The 18400-nt window shown below is 51.2% G+C and overlaps 1 protein-coding gene across 2 annotated transcripts in view; it reads right to left on the bottom strand.

Moving 5' to 3' along the window:
* Positions 1 to 18400, bottom strand: part of PRKCB (protein kinase C beta) — a 352872-nt gene that overhangs the window by 185001 nt on the left and 149471 nt on the right. For both annotated transcript variants that reach the window (XM_055136225.1, XM_055136226.1), the window contains exon 3: positions 8657 to 8739. In XM_055136225.1, the coding sequence (XP_054992200.1) occupies positions 8657 to 8739 (83 nt within the window). The remainder of the gene's footprint in view (positions 1 to 8656; positions 8740 to 18400) is intronic.

The raw sequence follows: 18400 nt of genomic DNA, 5'->3' as shown, positions 1-18400 counted from the left end.
AGGTAGGACGGCTGGGAGGGCGCTTGCCTTGCACGTGGTGGCCCACACAGGGTTGATCCCTAGCACCCCACAATGGTCCCTTGAGCACTGATCCCTGAGTGGAGAGCCAAGAATAAGTCCTGAGCACCACCAGGCATGCCAACGCCCCAGATTAAAGGTCTCTGTCAAAGGGGAGCATCAAGGAGACCCCAAAACGAAGCTCTGGCTCACTCCCTCTGTTCCAATTACCTTTGGGCCCTCAACTTCTACCAGAAGTCACAAAGAGGGTCAAGGAACCCCTCCTCCCTCCCCCTCTCGGTTCCATTTATTGATCCAGCTCTCGTGCAGAGAGCAAGGTGGGTCTGGAAGGGCAACCCAGACAGCACACATAGCAGGTGACGGCGCAGAAGACCCCAGAATGGCCACAGTCCTCATTCTGGGGGGCTTCTGTGTGGAGAGAAAGTCTGTCTCTCCACACTCAGGGAAGGTCTGTCTAGAGCTCTACCCCTGAGTGTGCTGGTGGCCATAACTATGAGTGTGACACAAACACCCGTGACCAGTGGGCGGACGAGCCAAAGCTGGAAAGGGTAAGTCTTAGGGTGAAGACCCCCATGACCCAGCCGTCAGAGAGACGACGGCCATGTCGGGGTAGCGAGCGAGCGAGGGTGCCGGCATAACTGTCATTTCTGAGGAGAACTATGCATATATTTGGTCTTCAGGTACCCAGCTCCAAAAACCCTCGGAATTTCCTGAGAGGAGAGCATCGAAGGTGTCTTTTGTTATTATGTTAATGAGGCAACTTCTGGAAAGCAACTAAGGATGAGAGCTGGTTGCCAGGGGAACCAACAGTGATTAGAGGGTTGGAACCTCAGTACACCAGCCCCCTGATTTCTAGGGGGGGAAGAGTTCAGTCAACAGTGGCCAATGGTTTAATCGACCGTGCCTGTGCAGTAACGGCTCCGTGAGGAAGGCGGGAGGGACAGGGTTTGTGAGTGTGTGGGGTTGGTGAGTGTGTGGCGGCTGGGGGAGAGTGGCACATGCAGAGAGGACCTGGGACCTCGGTGACCATCCATTTGGTTCTTCCTGGCTTGGGGCCTCTCATAAGAAGCCTATGTTCCATGAGCAAATGGGTTTTCTAAGTTCTGTGAGTCGGTCTAACTGTAGCACTATCGCACTGTCGTCCCGTTGTCCATCGATTTGCTCGAGCGGGCACCAGTAACGTCTCCATGGTGAGACTTGTTGTTACTGTTTTTGGCATATTGAATCGCCACAGGTAGCTTGCAAGGCTCTGCCGTGTGGGCGGGATACTCTTGGTAGCTTGCCGGGCTCTCCGAGAGGGACGGAGGAATTGAACCCAGGTCGGCTGAGTGCAAGGTAAACGCCATACACACTGTGCTATCACACACAACAGTCCGAGTCGGTCTAACAAACTAACTAAATCAAAGAGGGAACCTCAGGTTTATAGCCAGAAGCGGGTGATTGACAGCTCAAGCAGGGAGGAAGGGGCAGTCTTGTAAGACTGAGCACATCATTACCAGCAGACTCAAATGCTGGCCCCAGACTCACAGTGTCGGAGGGAGAAGTGTGTGTTAGCCTGCTGATGTACATGAACTGTTCAGTGCTGGGGAAGATTCCTTCCCCCGCCACCAGAACCGGTACCAGACCCTCTTTTAGTGACCCTGCACCAGCGAAGCCTTCACCCGCACAAAGACACAACAGAACCTCACAGAGGGGCTGAACAAACCCAGAGCAGACGAATGACACGAGTAATCCACAGCATCATGAGAAACCAGTCTCCGTGTCTGAGGATGGTTTGCCACATAGCATCAACTGATACAGCAAGAAAGAATCTGGCCAGGACTGTGGGTTTGAGTCCAACATCTGCAGCCCTGGGTTCTAGGAACCATTATTCCAACCCCAATGTCCTTCCCGTCAGCTGATTTCTTTTCTTGTTTCGACTCTGGTTGGATTTTTCTCACTTAGAACATGAATTTTCCTCCATTAATCAACACCAGAAGTCCTTCATTTCTCCAAAGTTGAAAATAACCTACTCCTGGGGTCAGTGAATGTGGAGCTTGAGGAGAAAAAGAACATTTCCTGGGCAATGTTCTCATTCCACTCGTGGTTATTCGCCCATTCTGGTTTCCAGTTTCTTCTTGCAGCAAAATTAACTGTTCAAAGTTTCCTCAAAAATCAACCATTGCAAACCGAATTTCTGACACATTAGCATGTACGTCCTTTTTAAATCTCGAGCTGTACCATATTCTTTTGAAAATTTTGTTTCCTTGGTGTTCCCTTCTCTATCTCAGCTGCCTTTTCCCACAGCACGTGAGGCCAGTTTCCAAGCTATGGAACACCAAGTAGAGGATATTGGGAGGACCCACTCGTGTTGAAAGATGCATGTCGAAAGTTGACTATAGAACAAACATGAAGGCCACTCAATACCTCTATTGCAAACTACAACATCCAACAGGAGAGAGAACAAAAGGGAATGCCCTGCCGCAGAGGCAGGGTGGGGTGGTGGGGGATTTGGGTGGGGGTGGTGGGAGGGATGCTGGGAACATTGGTGGAGGAGAATGGGCACTGGTGGAGGGATGTAAATGAAATGCAAACATGAAAGTTCATAAGTTTGTAACTACCTCATGATGATTCACTAGTAAAAATTTTTTAAATAAATAAATAAAAATATTTTGTTTCCTTTTCCTTAGATTATATCTCCGACATTTAACACATGATGATCATTCTTATTATAGTTCTTCCAAAAGTAAGACCTCGTGAAAGGATACAAAATACAGTCAATTGTTGTACCTACCCTCTTTCCCAAGCCTGAATCAGTGACAGAGCCAGGAAGGCATGAGACATAGCAATGGGTTTTTTTTTAGTTGGTCATAAATGGTAAGAAAATTTCTCCTTAGACCAATAAAACCTAACAAAAATATCTTCAAACAAAACATCGATAACCCAGAACTTTTTCTCGATAAAGCTAACCAGCACTGGTAGCTACGACTCCTTGGAAGGTCAGAGGGAGGCCTACAGTGCTTTTACTGTTTGTTTGTTCATTGTTTTACTTGTTTTGGTTTCTGGACCACACCTGGTGGTGCTCAGGGCTTACTCCTGGCTCTGAACTCAGGGATCACTCCTGGTGACTGCCTGGGGCATTCCAGGTGCCAAGGATCAGACTGGGGTTGGACAATACGCAAGGCAAGTAAGAACCTTAACCCCTGTATTAGCTCTCTGGCCTCTGGATTCCTTTATTTCTTTTCCTTCCTTCCTTTCTTCCCTCTTCTTTCCTTCCTTTCTTCCCTCTTCTTTCCTTCCTTCCTTCCTTCCTTCCTTCCTTTTTTTTTTTTTTTTTAAGCTTTATGCCATACCTGGCTGTGCTCAGGGCTCACTCCTGATTCTACACTCAGGGCTCACTCCCGGCAGGGATCAAAGGACCCTATACAATGCTAGGGATCAAATCCAGGTCAGCTGCCTGCAACACGGGGGCCGTAACCCCTGTTCTAGGGGCTGGAGATAGCACAGCGGGGAGGGCGTTTGCCTTGCACGTGGCCGACCCAGGTTCAATTAGCAGCATCTTATTACTTCTTATTATTTATTACTTATTACTTACTTCTTATTACTTATTACTCCTTATTACTCCTCTTAGTACTCCTGAGCACCTCCAGGAGTAATTCCTGAGTGCAAAGCCAGGAGTAACCTCTGTGCATTGCTGGGTGTGACCCAAAAAGCAAACAAAACAGAAAAACCAAAACAAACAAAAAACCCTGTTCTACCTCTCTGGCTCCCACAGACAACGTTCACGCCACCCAGGGATGCTCTGCGGGGCTTCTACTCGGCAGGGGCCTCTTGGGTTAAGAGAACCTGCAGTGCATTGGCCCTGAGAGATTCTTCTCCTCCTTCCTGCCCTGGAGACTGTAATCCGAGCCCTGAACCTAGGCTTGGCCAGGAGACAGCTCTGTCCCCGTCACGTTATCCAACAGGATCCACATTAAGAGCTTATGCACGGGGACATGCTTGCCGGGCGAGTCCTCGAAACCACCGCAAACAAGCCAGCATGCGCCAGCATGAAGCAACAACGCCACGTGGTGGGGGAACCGAGGCACCAGGCGTGGGAAGCCTAGACCACCCCATCAGGGATCCTGTGCAGACACGGGCGAGCACTCGGAAACTGTCCCCCAGGGCAAGTGTCTCACTGGACTCACCCTGGACCCAGACCCCCAACCTCTCTCTTTCTGGGTCTCAGACAGACGCCTGTCGGGAGTCCGGGCTCGCGGTCTGCAAGCTGGGTGCTGGGAGCCCGCCGTGCGCCTTCACAACACTGGTGGGGACCTCAAAGACTCAGCATCTCAAAGAAGCCCAGAGAGAGCAGACCTGAACAAGGGAGCCCAAGAAACGGGGCGGGGGGTGCCAAAAGATGCCCAGAGGTACCACCCACCAACGCTGCCATGTCGAGTTCCCCCCAGAGTGGGTGCCCCGGTGGCACTGAATGACCGACTCAGTGTCTGGGCTCACCAGGACTGGGCACGATTGGCACAGTGTCCTCAGGGGACCTGATGTCCCGTGACTGCTCCAGTTTCTGCCCTTCCCAGGAGCGGGGAGGCTGGGAGGGTGGATGGTGGAGCCCAGGAACTCCTTTTTCTCCTTCTTCACGGAGCTCCGTGGCTCCAGGTGCCTGCCATACACTTATTCCTCAAGGTCACAGGAAGAGGGTACCTGTCCCCACCGAGGTGAGCCTCAGGCGAGGCAAAGAAAGACGCTGGCCAGGTGGGTAGAGCAGGTGTGGCCATGGGCAAACAAAGGTCAATGAACCGAGTCAAGCCAGTTCAGGCGTCTGGACTGATTCATCACCCTTGGTGCCAACCAGCCTTGTTGGAACCGTGTCCAGAGATAGAATCGAGCGAGGGAGGCTGCCAAGTGCTCTGGCTGCTGGCTGCAGGGAGTCCAGCCCGCCCCGCCACGGACAAGGCCAGGAACAGCTGTGCGGTCACAGCCAGACAGAGAGACTCAAGAACTACTCCGGGTCTCTAACTCCTAGCAAGGCCTGTCAGGAGCCAGCAGGGCACTGGCTCATTCTTTTAGTAAAAAAAATAATAATAATACTTTTTGTCTTTTAGTTTCACACCCAGCGATGCACAGGGGTCACTCCTGGCTCTGCACTCAGGAATTACTCCTGGCGGTGCTCAGGGAACCCTATGGGATGCCGGGGATCGAACCCAGGTCAGTCATGTGCAAGGCAAATGCCCTCCCCACTGTCCTACTGCTCTGGCCCTGGCTCGTTCTTTAGACTTAGTAAATAAACACGTCTTTGTCCCCTGGCCAGTGTGGGGTGATGCTGTTTGTGACCACTGTTCTCTCTGTCTTCGTGTAAAGAGCTCCTGTTAGGTACCAGACACCACCCCATGTGCTTTTATGGGTAACATACTTGAGACTCCCGGACCGGAGAGATAAGACGGGGTAAGGTGCTTGCCCTGCATGCAGCTCCTCTGGTTCGAATCCCCGACACCGTGTATGATCCCCAAGCACCTCCAGGGGTTACTGCTGAGCACAGAGCCAGGAATAGCCCCTGAGCCTTGCTGAGCGAGACCCAAATCCACCCCGACTCAAAAAAAAACAAAGAATACACTTGAGATTCCTGCAGCAGGTAGGGCACTGGCCTTCGATTCAGCCGACCCAAGTTCAATCCCCAACATCATGTAGGGTCTCCTGAGCACTACCAGGAGTGATTCCTAAAGGCAGAGCCAGGAGTAACCCCCTGAGCATTGCCGAGTATGACCCCCCTCCTCTAAAAAAAAAAAAAAGATAGCAACTACTCATTCATGTATGTTTCAGGGAAGAAATTCAAGGTACTAAGGAGCCCCAAGTGCTCTGACCAAGGGCCCAGAGAATATGAACCTCGGATTGCTGGCTCTGTCCACAGGCCATGCTTTCATCCCGGACACACTGCTGTCCCTTACAGTGTTCTCGGAGGGATCACCTCTTCCTCCCCGTCAAACCATCGGGGGAGCACGCACGCCCTCCCGCGTGCAGACGCCATGGACCCCAGACCTGGCCGCTCTCATCACCATCCTCCCCGTTACCTGAGGCTTGCAGCCCGGAGAGTCCTGCATGGGCTCTGGGCCTGGAGTTGCAGCCGAGAAGACCCCCATATAGAAGCTGCTGCAGCTGCCCCGCCCTCGAGAAGGGAGGCCTTCTAGAAACTACCGCCAGGACGGAGGACGTATGAGCTGAGAACTGGAGAGGTTCCTGGGGACCTGTTTCCCGTCTCTGTCCCCGAAAGCCACAGCTACCCACGTTCTCCCGCCCCGTGACTTTCCCACAGGCAGAACAAAAGTTTCTGTGTCAGCATCAGCAGAGTTTTTGTCTCCTCACAGGCAACAAGTGAAGTCTATGAACGCAGAGAGTATATGGACCACACCATTCTCCAGGGCTCTCGGTGGACCGAGCCCCAGTCTGCACACATAGCAGTCAAAAATAGAGACAGGCAGGGGCTGGAGCGATAGCACAGCGGGGAGGGCGTTTGCCTTGCACGGGGCCAACCTTGGTTCGATTCCCAGCATCCCATAGGGTCCCCTGAGCACCACCAGCAGTGATTCCTGAGTGCAGAGCCAGGAGTAACCCCTGAGCATCTCCGGATGTGACCCAAAAAGCAAAAAACAAAAACAGAGATAGGCTATCCCAACCCTATCCATCCATGTCCCCCCGCCAACAAAAAGACTTTGCTGTTTTTCTGGAGATGAGCAAAGAAACTATATTCAAAAGGCCAGGAATGTGGTCTGAGAGAATAAGACAAATAATCCCGTCTTCATCTCTGCCAACAGCCTGCAGCGGGCTGTCTCACACGGCCTGGCGGTCTTAAACCCAAAGACCCCCATTTCCCCAAGCATTGTCACCACAGTCTCAGCAACGGGGGCATGCTTCTCTCCCCACCACCCTGCCCCCCTGGATTTGCAGCCAAACAGCAGAGGAGCACGTGGAGAAGGTCAGCGGGGACGGAGAGTAATCACCACTAGTTCCTGAAAGGCCGAGTCTGGACGCCAAGACTAAGTGGAGAAAGGCAGGAATGAGGCGGAGAACGCCGTGTCCCCTATTCGCTCTGCGTTCATGGTCCCACCTGCTGCCGAGATGAGAGAGACACTCGGCTGGGGGCACCAAAGCGGAAACAGACGAAGAGAACTCGGGGTGCTGGCCGCACAGAACACAGCTCCTTACTGGGCACGGGAAGCACGTGTGTGAAGGCGACTCATATGAGGGCAGTTTCCGCGCTGGGCTAACCCCAGAGGGGGCTTCAGGCGGAAGAGGTGCTCGCCCAAAGAGGTAGCCAGAGACGGCCCAGCATGGACTCAGCCAACTGACCGGGTCACCAGTGCAACTCTTCCAGTCTGCCCTGGCTCCAAATACAGACGGCATCTCCCTCAGCGACCCAGCAAAGTGCCACCACAAACTCAAAAGTGCCTGGCTGGGCAGAAAGTGGTGCGTTTTCTTTCAGAAGGGGGATTTTTTACCCAAAGGCCTCCCAGGCACCCTGCAGCTTCAGAATGGTTACTGGGCAGGCAATCAATGAGGTATGGGACTTCAGGACACAGGGACAGAGAGAGGGAGACTCTCGGCGCACCGTCAACCCATCCAAACTCTCACTCCTGGGACTGGAGCGATAGCACAGCGGGGAGGGTGTTTGCCTTGTATGCAGCCGACCCAGATTCGATTCCCAGCATCCCATAGGGCCCCCTGAGCACCGCCAGGAGTCATTCCTGAGTGCATGAGCCAGGAGTCACCCCTGTGCATCGCCGGGTGTGACCCCTAAAGCCCTCCCCCTCCAAAAACCCACAAAAAACTCTCACTCCTTCATATTTTCCTTCAAGGAGGTGATCTCCTAAGCTTCCTGCCTTTGCTTAAGGGGGATTTTCATGTCACCACCATGAATGCAAAACCACCGCAAAATTCATTTTCCTCCAAACCCTATTAAACCTGTCCAGAATGACTGAAACCAACATTATTGGCCTATTTGGCCTACGTGTCATCGATCGCCCTGCAACGGGAGGGGAATGAAACCCATTTCCTCCTCGTCCCTGGACCTTCCTGTCACGAAACCCCGAACAAAGGTGCACTGTAACTGCCTTCCTGTAGCAGCGGCGATCAAGGCCCGTCCCCGGCGCCCCTCAGGGCCCAGGCACGGAGGTGAAAGTAAATCCCAGAAGGGGCGCCACAGATGGAGGAAGGCAGGGAGATACCTCAGGAGCCAGGGACACATGTCTCGCGTGAGCAAAGAACTGAGCTTAATCACCCTCAACATAGTCCCTCCCACCCCCAAGCACTGCCAGGTATGACCCTGAAGAACCCTCGCACCCTTAGCAGTGTTGCACCCAGCAGCCCACACACAGTAAAGGGCGGGAGCACTAACTGTTCCTCCCTCATGACTGAGTATCACTGGGAGAAGCTTCTGCATGTCCCCAAGCACGGCTGGGGCCCCCCACAGGGAGTGTGGTGTGGAAACAATGAAGTGTGTGGATGGGACAGTGAGCTCATTCATTAAAAATTTGGCAGGGTAGGGTAAAATGCGAAACCCCTCAGAGGCTGGAGGGCCATCTGGACCCACTGGGTCACAGCCTCCTCACCCACACTCACCCCCGAGGACGTGTCACCTGTGACCAGAGAGAGGCCAGTACCCGGTACTTACGTCAGAAGCGGGGCCCTTGTCCGCACCCGGGCAGGAGAAAGTGACAAACTCATGGCAGCGTTTGTGCACGACAAAACAGCAGACTGCAAAAGAAAAACATGGAAACAGAGAGAGAGAGATCGTTAATGCTGGACTTCAAGACAAGTAAAGGCTTTTCCAAAACATACTGCGCAACTTTCGCCCCTGTCCATGACCTGAGTCTGTTGCCTGGCCACGCAGGGCTGCTTCCCACGGATCAGATGCGCTTCTGAGTGAGCTCAGTGTCAAAGGGCACCCCGAGAGATGGCACCAGGGGAAGACATTTGCCTTGGGTGTAGTCAGCCTGGGTTTAATCTCTGGCACCCCACGTTCTCCCAAGTCTCACCAGTTTTCTCTGAATACAAAACTAGGAGTAAGCTCTGAGCGCTGCGAGGTGTGGTCCCCAAACAAAAATAAAAATTTTTTAAATACATTTTTTTAAGGGCTGGAGCGATAGCACAGCGGGTAGGGCATTTGCCTTGCACGTGGCGAACCCGGGTTCGACTCCTCCGCCCCTCTCGGAGAGCCCGGCAAGCTACCGAGAGTATCCCGCTCGCATAGGCAGAGCCTGGCAAGCTCTCCATGGTGTATTCGATATGCCAAAAACAGTAACAACAAGTCTCACAATGGAGACGTTACTGGTGCCCGCTCGAGCAAATCGATAAGCAACGGGATGACAGTGACAGTGACATTTTTAAAATTCAAACAAAGATCACATGTGTTTAAAATTATATGTCAAAGCTGGGAGACAGCACAGCTCTGCTTGACCCAAACTCGATTCCGAGCACCACATGGTCCCCAAAGCACTGCACTGGGACAGCCCAGAAGACTGTCCGAGGAGCCAGGGGGTCCCAGGACTTGCACTGAAGTGGCACCCAACCCCGAGCCCTTGCACTGAACCCACCGCCTGCTTGGTCACGGATTGCCAGTGGGACTTCTGGATCCACTGAGTATTGCTGGGGAGTCCTCGTACCCCTCCCCAACCCCTCGCAAAAAAAAAAAAAAATCATACTCTCTTGCAGGCCGTTGAAGTTGCCTGTTTTTCCACTAGTTTGGGAACAGACGTGATTTCTCACCTTCGGCACCAGTGAAAATAGCTGGCTCACTTAACAGTCCGTAAAACATAAAAACATTGCCTATTGAAGCACCCGATCACACTCGGAGAAATGTGCAGAACCTAAAGGGTGAGCAGAAGCCGAAACTAAAGAGGAAGTCAGACCCACACCTCCGCCTCCTCCTGGAGATGAGATGGGAGAAGCAATGTTTACCTTGGTGCTTTCAGAGTTTGCCCGCAAACACACACAGGCCCGGGCTTAGCTCTGTGGGGGCTGCATGCATTGGTGCGACGGCACCGTTATTTGGGGACTAGGGCATTTCAGAGGGGTCATCGGAGAGTCTACACCAAAGGAAACGGATTTGGGGTGTGCTGATCTTTTGTTAAGGAGTGGGGGTTCACATCTATTTCTCTACGTTTGGAACTGTGTGGATTAAAGGAACAGCACGGTGTTGGAGAAATCCGATCAGAATCTCCCTGAAGGACCATCTCAGAGCGTGAAGACCAAGAGGAAGCTGTGAGGTCAGGCCTAGAGAGACCAAGAATATCGGCAATGATCGTCAATGGTCACGAACACCCAAAGGCTCCGTGTGCCTACTGAGGGAAGTCCTGTGAGGTTCGCTCTCTGCATCAGCAGGACCCCTATCCAATAACCTACCCACAATCCTTTAGTACATCCTTTCCAGGGGGCAGTGGGGACCACGCCCAGCAGCGCTCAGGGCTTATTCCTGGCTCTGGCCTCCAGGATGACTCCTGGTGGTACTCAGGGGAACCTTAGGCAGTGCTGGGATTTGAACCCAGGTCCGCAGCACCCAAGTGTCAACCCCTGTGCTCTCTCTCTATCCATTGTGCATTTAGAGGTGACACCAACATGCAAAGGACAGAGGCACAGGGTAAAGGGCATAGTGAGACAACCGTCAAATATAATAACAATCAAAAGCACTTGGATCTGGAGCGATAGTACAGCAGGTAAGACTCATGCCTTGCACACCGCCAACCCAATCCCCCGCATCTTCCACGGCTCTCTGAGTACCGCCAGGAGGGAACCCTGAGTGCAAAGCCAAAAGTAAGCCAGTAGTACCATCCTGGGGTGTGACCCCACAAAAACACGTGCACGCGCGCTCACACACACACACACGTACGCCGGAAGATCATATCCTACAAAATAAGCAGATGATTTCTTCAGCAGATAACTTTAGGACAGGACACACTTTGGGGCAGTGAGTAATTCTGTACAATGGACACTGTCGTGATGTGGACATTTATTAATGCAGAATACATAACACAGAGTGATACATATTCTGTACAAACCTACCAATACAAACTGTAGGTTTCAATTCGTAATAAGATGTTAAAATTGGCTCCCCGAAGGTAGCAAATGTATCACTCCAGCAAAGCATTACTAATAGAGGGCCTGAGAGAGGGAGAAGGTTGAGGGGGCAGAAGGGAACTCTCTGTACTTTCTGCTCAATTTTTCTCTAAATCTAAAACTGCTCCACCCCAAAATCAACAAAAAGGAAAAAAAAATTAGGCCTGCAAAAAGAAAAAAGTGTGGGCAGAAGAGAAAGTTATTCACAGATATTCAAGAAATGTATCGACTAAATGTGATACAAAGATTTGAATGAGGGGAAAGCTAATCTAAATAAACTGATCCCTGAGCAAGAATCAGGAATAAGCCCTGAGCACCACTGGGTGTGGCCCAAACAGAAACAACTTCTCCCCCCACCCACCCACACACACTAAGAATTAAATAAATGGTATTAATAAAAGAAATGGGGTTGGAGTGATAGCACAGCGGGTAGGGCGTTTGCCTTGCACACGGCCAACCTGCGTTCAATCCCCGACATCCCATATGGTCCCCAAGCACCACCAGGAGTCATTCCTGAGTGCAGAGCCAGGAGTAACTCCTGAGTATTGTCGGGTGTGGCCCAAAACAGCAAAAATAAATAAATGTATATGTGAAAATAAAAATAAATGATACGATCATGGAGGGGTAGATCAATCAATCTAATACCCATCTAAAAGGATGTTCAGAAAAGAATATCAAACTGGTTGTGATCGTGGAAAACAGAAGAAAAATTCCCTAAAAAACGTGAGTCATTCAATTGGAAAGCTACCACAATTCCAATAGTGGGATGGGGGGGAAAAAGGCTCCTGGTGAGGGTCCAAGACTCTGAGAACACGGGGAGCCAACAGAGGCAGGCGGAGGGCCAGGCAACTGGGACTGGCCAGGGAACCACTCGTCACTCTGGAGTCTAGAGTAGGACGGAGTGACGTCTTCAAGGGTTAAGGAAAACCCACCTTGAGCCTGAACCTCTCAGACGCAACCAGAGCCGCATGCAAGGGAACGGATGACATAAAGACACCCCCAGAACCCAAGAACTGGGGAGCGCCGACTCCCCTGCAGAGAAGCGCCAGAGAATGCGGTCGTGAATCAGAGAACAACGGGGCACGTTCGAGGAAATGTGTCATGAGGTGGTGCTGTCATGCTGCGAATGCCAGCACGTGAGACCGTCGGGACTCAGCTGGGGCCTCTGCCACGCTACCCTCCAGGAACCACCTCCTCACCCGCCGTCCCCAGCCACAGGCACGCCTGGATGCAGAGCAGGACACCGCCACGCGCAGAAGGGGGAGAAGAAACACAAACAAAGTGGGTGGGCAGATCTACGTCCTAAGAAGCAGAACTTGGGAGGCTGAGGGGAAGTTCACGATGCAAAAGAGAAATCAGAAGAGGAACGTTGTATGTGCCTTTGAAATCATCATCATCATCATCATCATCATCATCATCATCATCATTGATGGTCGAATTTCTTGAGTGGTCTCAGTAAACGTCTCCATTCGTCCTATCCCTGAGATTTTAGAAGCCTCTCTCTACTCGTCCTTCCCAACGATGCCGCATTGGAGGCTCTTTCAGGGTCAGGGGAATGAGACCCAGCTTTGAAATCAATAGAAGGCAAAGCTAGAGGCCAAAGAGAGAGTGCAGTGAGCAGGGTGCTTTGCCTTGCAAAAGCTGATCGGGGTTTGCTCCCCAGCACCCCAATGGTTCCTCAAGCTCTGGCAGGAGTGCTCCCCGAGCACAGAGGCAGGAGTAAGCCCTGAGCACTGCCAGGTGTGGCCAAAAAACAAACAAACAAAAACACTGAATAAATATAAGGAAAAGCTGTAGCATTGTAGCACTGTCATCCCATTGCTTATCAATTTGCTCGAGCGAGCACCAGTAACGTCTCCATTGTGAGACTTGTTGTTACTGTTTCTGGCATATCGAATATGCCATGGGGAGCTTGCCAGGCTCTGCTGTGTGGGCGAGATGCTCTCCATAGCTTGCAGGGCTCTCCGAGAGGGATGGAAGAATCGAACCCTCGTCAGCCATGTGCAAGTCAAAAGCCCTACCCGCTGTGCTATTGTTCTAGACTCCAAAAAAACGCAATCCAACTACTCTTCAAAAACTCTCTCTCATCCATGGTCATCCACACATCCCCTTTTCCTTCTCGATTTGAACCTTTATAGAGAATCCTTTGAGCTCTAAATGCTGTGATCCACCCATAATTTCTTGGTATCTGATATCACATGGGCATCTGATTCGCCAGGTTTTTCCAAATAGGTAATCAATTGTCTCAGCATCTTTTATTGAATAATTCATCCCTTCCCCGCTGATTTCAAATGCCAACTTTATTGTATCCTAAATAATTGTGCACATTGCCATCTCTCTATGGGGTTTGGTTCTGTTTTACTGATCTGTCTTGTCGTACAGCAATATGGGTTTTAATTATAGTAGCTTTATAATATGTTATATCTTGGCAGAGCAAGAACTCCCTCATTATCTTTATTTTCAACATTTTCTTGGCAATCGCTGTGTGTTTATTCTTCCAAGTGAACTTCAAAATCAGTTTATCAAGCTTTTTAAAAACACTGATGAATTTTTTAAATTGGAATTATATTTAGTCAACCCCCCAAAAATTATTGGAAAATTTAGAAACTTGGAAATAAAATTCAGGAAAATTGACACAGCAAGTGAGGTCTTTTTTCAAAAATCAGAAATGAGGGGTCTCTGTTAAAACTGTTCTATGTAGGGGCTGGAGACATAGTACCATGGGTAAGGTGCTTGTCTTGACCACAGTTGACCTGGGTTCAATCCCCAGCATCCCATATGGTTCCCTGACCCCCAAGCACCACTAGCAGTGACCGCTGGGCACAGAGCTGGAAGTAAGCCCTGAGCACCACTGGGTATAGCCAAAAAACCTAACAAATATTTTTAAAAATTTTCCCAGTAGCTTTGGTTTTCTCCATGGGGCCTACATAAATCTCAGTACTATATGAGGGATCCACTTTGAAGCTACTGTGATTTGGATTGTTTCCCTATTTTGTTTTGACAACTGGTTATTTTCTATAAATTGAAAGCAGGGCTGAGAAGACACAGCTCAAGAAACTGGACCACATGCTTGCATGCAGGAGCCATGATTTGATCCCCGTCACTGAACGGCCCAAGGAGCAACCCTTAAGTACTGGGTTGATAATAACCCTTGAGCACCACCAGCTATGGTGCCCGCCCCCCAAACAAAATAGGGAAACACACATTTTTCAGTCGATTATTTTGTAATCAGTTTTGCAAGCTCAGAATAGCTTATGAACTTAAAATTGTTTGCCTTGAATTTTCCAGGCACAGAATCCCATTATCAGGGCCAGAGCGATAGCACAGCGGGTAGGGCGTTTGCCTTGCACACGGCCAACCCAGGTTCGATTCCCAGCATCCCATGGGGTTCCCCCAGCACCGCCAGGAGTAATTCCTGAGTGCAAAACCAGGAGTAACCCCTGTGCATCGCTGGGTTTGACCCAAAAATAAAAAAAAAAAGAATCCCATTATCCCAATTTGTTGTTTTCTTTCCTACTTTCCGGTTGATAGGCTCTTCCTCTTTCCATCTCATATTTCCGTGTCTAGAACTTTCAGTACAATGTGACGTCATGGACAAACATTGTGAGCCCTCACCACCAACTTCCACACTCTTGTTCTCCTTCTAAGCTAACCCGAGGATTTTGAATTTCCTTGGACATTGCTCCTAATATCCCACTCTCTGCTTTAAACCGTTCCCTTAGGGGTGAGGGTGGACCCACCCTGCTTTCCTTTACATTGTATTTCCCCCCTTCAGAGGTTTCTCTTCTGGGTTGTCTATTTCATTATTCTATCATCTGAAAGAAGTACATCGAAGACAGGCCTATGAACCCCACTGGGTTTTCCTACTTTATTGATCGCTCCTTTTATTGGTCTTAATTATTTATATCGGTACTTATATTACTTACTGGTTAGGAGTATGAATTCTGGTGCCAGGTGGCTGGGTCTGGAACCTGCACTCATCATTTGCAAATGATAATACTTGGACACCGTATCTTATCTGCCTGCGATTCAATTTCCTTTCTGGGAAATGACAGTGATGATAACAGTGCTCATATTCTGTCCGTCTGGTCAGAGTGAAATGCGTTAGTCTGTGTTCGGAGCCGTGCCTAGCAGATCATGAGTGCTCCACAAACACTGCCCGCTATTCGTTCTTGTTCTTTTTAAAGCTCCTGGAGTTGACTGCTCAGTTCATTTCTCCCCATTCTTTGTCATTAAAAATTTAAATCTGTTGGGGCTAAAAACTTTCCTTTTAAGTACAGCTTCAGTTTCTTCTTTGACCCAGAACTCTTTAGAAAAGTTATTCCCTGCCCTCCCCATGGACAAAGAGTTGCCTCCGGCTGGAACTATCCTCCCCAATGTGCAAACTATCCATTAGGATCTCCATCTCTCTCTGGTGCTTTCTGAGGAAAGAAGGTTCAGCTCTAGTTTTCTACAGTACAATGCAATTCTTGGTACATAACTGATAATAAGTGCTTGGTGGATGAAGACAGAAAAAAAAAAAGACTATCATCAGTCAAAGAAAAAGAAGAAAACCAACTAACTTCATAGCAGTCCTCTCTCTCTCTCTCTTTTCTCTCTCTCTCTCTCTCTCTCTCTCTCACACACACACACACACACACACACACACCATCACCACAACCACCACCACCATCGCCATGCTTACTAATAGCTCATCCGCCCCTCAGAGGATCTCCGTAGGTCGTCCCATAAACCACGCTCCATGGGGCTGGACTCTGGTTTACTCAGATCTGGAGACAAACTCCGTGGAAAGTGGATAAGCCCCCCTTCCCCCCAAAAGCAGGTGTTTTCCCTTTTACAATGTATTCGGCGAGGTTGTGCAAATGAAATTCCTATTAACTGCAAACACTTTAAAGAAAAGTCGTAGACTGCTATTTAAAGAAACAAACCAAATCATTTTGTGATACAAATAAACACCCCCTCATTCCTGTTTGGCAAAGTCAGGGTAAGCCCAGCTTTTCTTTAAAAAGAGGCGACATTTACTGAGCTGCGGAAACGTGTACCGGGTCCCACTTTCTGACAGGTAAGAGCCAAGAATTCCTCGATGCTTCATGGTTTATTCAATGACTCGTCGCTGTGCAGAGGCGGGAAGCTGGCGGCCCACCGCCCTCTGAAGGCTGCCTCTGGCCGGAGTCGGTCAGCAATTCCACAAGAGGGCGGCCGGAGGAGCAATGGAGAGGCCTGGGGGTCATGATGTCTGAGACAATGCATGAACGATTTCTTTAAAGGGGGGAAGCTGGGGCAGGAGTGACAGCACAGCGGGGAGGACGTTTGCCTTGCACGTGGCCGACCCGGGTTTGATTCCCAGCATCCCATAGGATCCCCTGAGCACTACCAGGAGTGATTCCTGAGTGCAAAACCAGGAGTAACCCCTGTGCATCGCCGGGTGTGACCCAAAAAGCACTGTAGCACTGTCATCCCATTGCTCATCAATTTGCTCGAGCGGGCACCAGTATTGTCTCCATTGTAAGACTTGTTGTTACTGTTTTTGGCATATCGAATACACCACGGGGAGCTTGCCAGGCTCTGCCGTGCAGGCGGGATATTCTCGGTAGCTTGCCGGGCTCTCCGAGAGGGATGGAGGAATCGAACCCCAGGTCAGCGCATGCAAAGCAAATGCCCTACCCACTGTGCTATCGCTCCAGTCCAAAAAGCAAAAAAAAAAAAAAAAAAAAGGAGGAAAGCTGATCCTAAGCTCTGGCAGAGAATGACATGACACCCCCATGGTCTAGCCACCTCCATCACTTCTTTCCTCCTTACAGACGAGTAGAATAATGTCCCCCACTCCTACCCCTCTTACTAAAGATGTTCACATCACAGTTCCTAGAAGGAGCACCCGGTTCCCGTAGCTAGAGAAATGGGTTTTAGCAGAGGTGACTCCGTGAGAGATTTGGAGAAGGGCCATCATCTTGGTTTGCCCTGGTGCCCCCAATGTGCTCTGTAAAGACAAGGCTCCTTATCCCAGGCCGTGGTGGGGGGGGCTCAGACAGAGAGAGAAAGAAGACAAGGTGATGGGAGACCCAGAGGTAGGGCAACACCTTGGCCAGGGAAAGGGGAGGAGTAGATTAGGCCCCCCGAGCCCCCAGAAAAAACACAGCCTGGTGGAGCCCCGATTTGGGAACCACGAAACCCAGCTTCAGACGGGGCAAGGCTCAGTCTGAAGGCGCCTCTGAGCCCCTGCAGGTCAGAGCCCCCCCACCCCCCATCCCCACTCCTCCCTGACCTCCCCTGGGAGGGGGCTGAGCCCCTCTGAGAGAACAGCCCGTGCCAAGCCCGCGCTGGAGAGTTGCTTCTGTCCTGGCACCACTGGCACGCTTCACTTGGCAGGTCTAGGGTGGAAGGGGGAGGGGGATGGGGAGGGGGGGAACCACTTTTTCCCCCAAGGTCAAAGCAAGAACGTCCTGCCCATGTCCGTGTCCGAGGGGAGGGCTGGGGAACCTCCAAATGCTCTCAAAAGGTCAGTTACCATCCCTCCCCCTCCCCGCACTCATCATCTCAAGGGCTTGAAGAGGGCTGCACTTGTGGGTTAGGGTCTCCCGGAGCCCGCCCACCATGCTGAGAATGGCAGCGACACGCTTTACAGGGACAGAGAGGCGAGGTTCGGGAGACACTGAACGCCCCTGCCAGAGAGCCACATGCCGAGATGCAGCCGTATCTCCTGCTTAGGCTCTGCCTCCGACAGGCACTTCCGGGGGAGGGGATGGTGGGGAGGGGGTCTCCGCTCCCCACTGTTCCCAGGGAGGAGCCCCAGGCGCCCAGCAGCAAGGCTCTTGCATCCGAAGCCAGGTTTGTCTTCCTCCCGAGCCCACACTTCCAAGATGTCGCTGCATTTGTGTTTGTCATTCATCTCCCCATTCCAGAAGCCACCCTCCCCCGCCTTCCTCCCTCCCCGCTGCCATCCAGACAGCTGCGAAATCCAACCCGGGCTTCCTTCGCGGCGGCATCTTCCATACCATCTCCTCCCAGCTCCACCCCGACTGCCCTAGGCAGCTCAGACACGGGATTCCGCAGAGAAACCTGAACTCTTCAGAGTGGGCTGGTCTCCGTGCACACACCGGAGTTTCCAGAACCACAAGGCGGGGCTGCGGCGGGGGGCGGGGGGGGGGTTGGGGGGGACCCCGTGGAGTGGCCCTGATTGCTAGGAAATCTAAATGAGATGTCACCTAATGCAGCGTGGCAACTGAGCACAGAGGAAGCGCTTAATGAAGCCTCCTTTTCTTCCTGGCAGATGCAGGGGTGCGTGGAACGAGCCGGCAATCAAGCC

The sequence above is a fragment of the Sorex araneus genome, chromosome 4 (genome assembly GCF_027595985.1).
Source record: "Sorex araneus isolate mSorAra2 chromosome 4, mSorAra2.pri, whole genome shotgun sequence".
Classification (NCBI taxonomy): Eukaryota; Metazoa; Chordata; class Mammalia; order Eulipotyphla; family Soricidae; genus Sorex; species Sorex araneus.
This window is presented reverse-complemented; position numbering and strand designations above follow the sequence as displayed.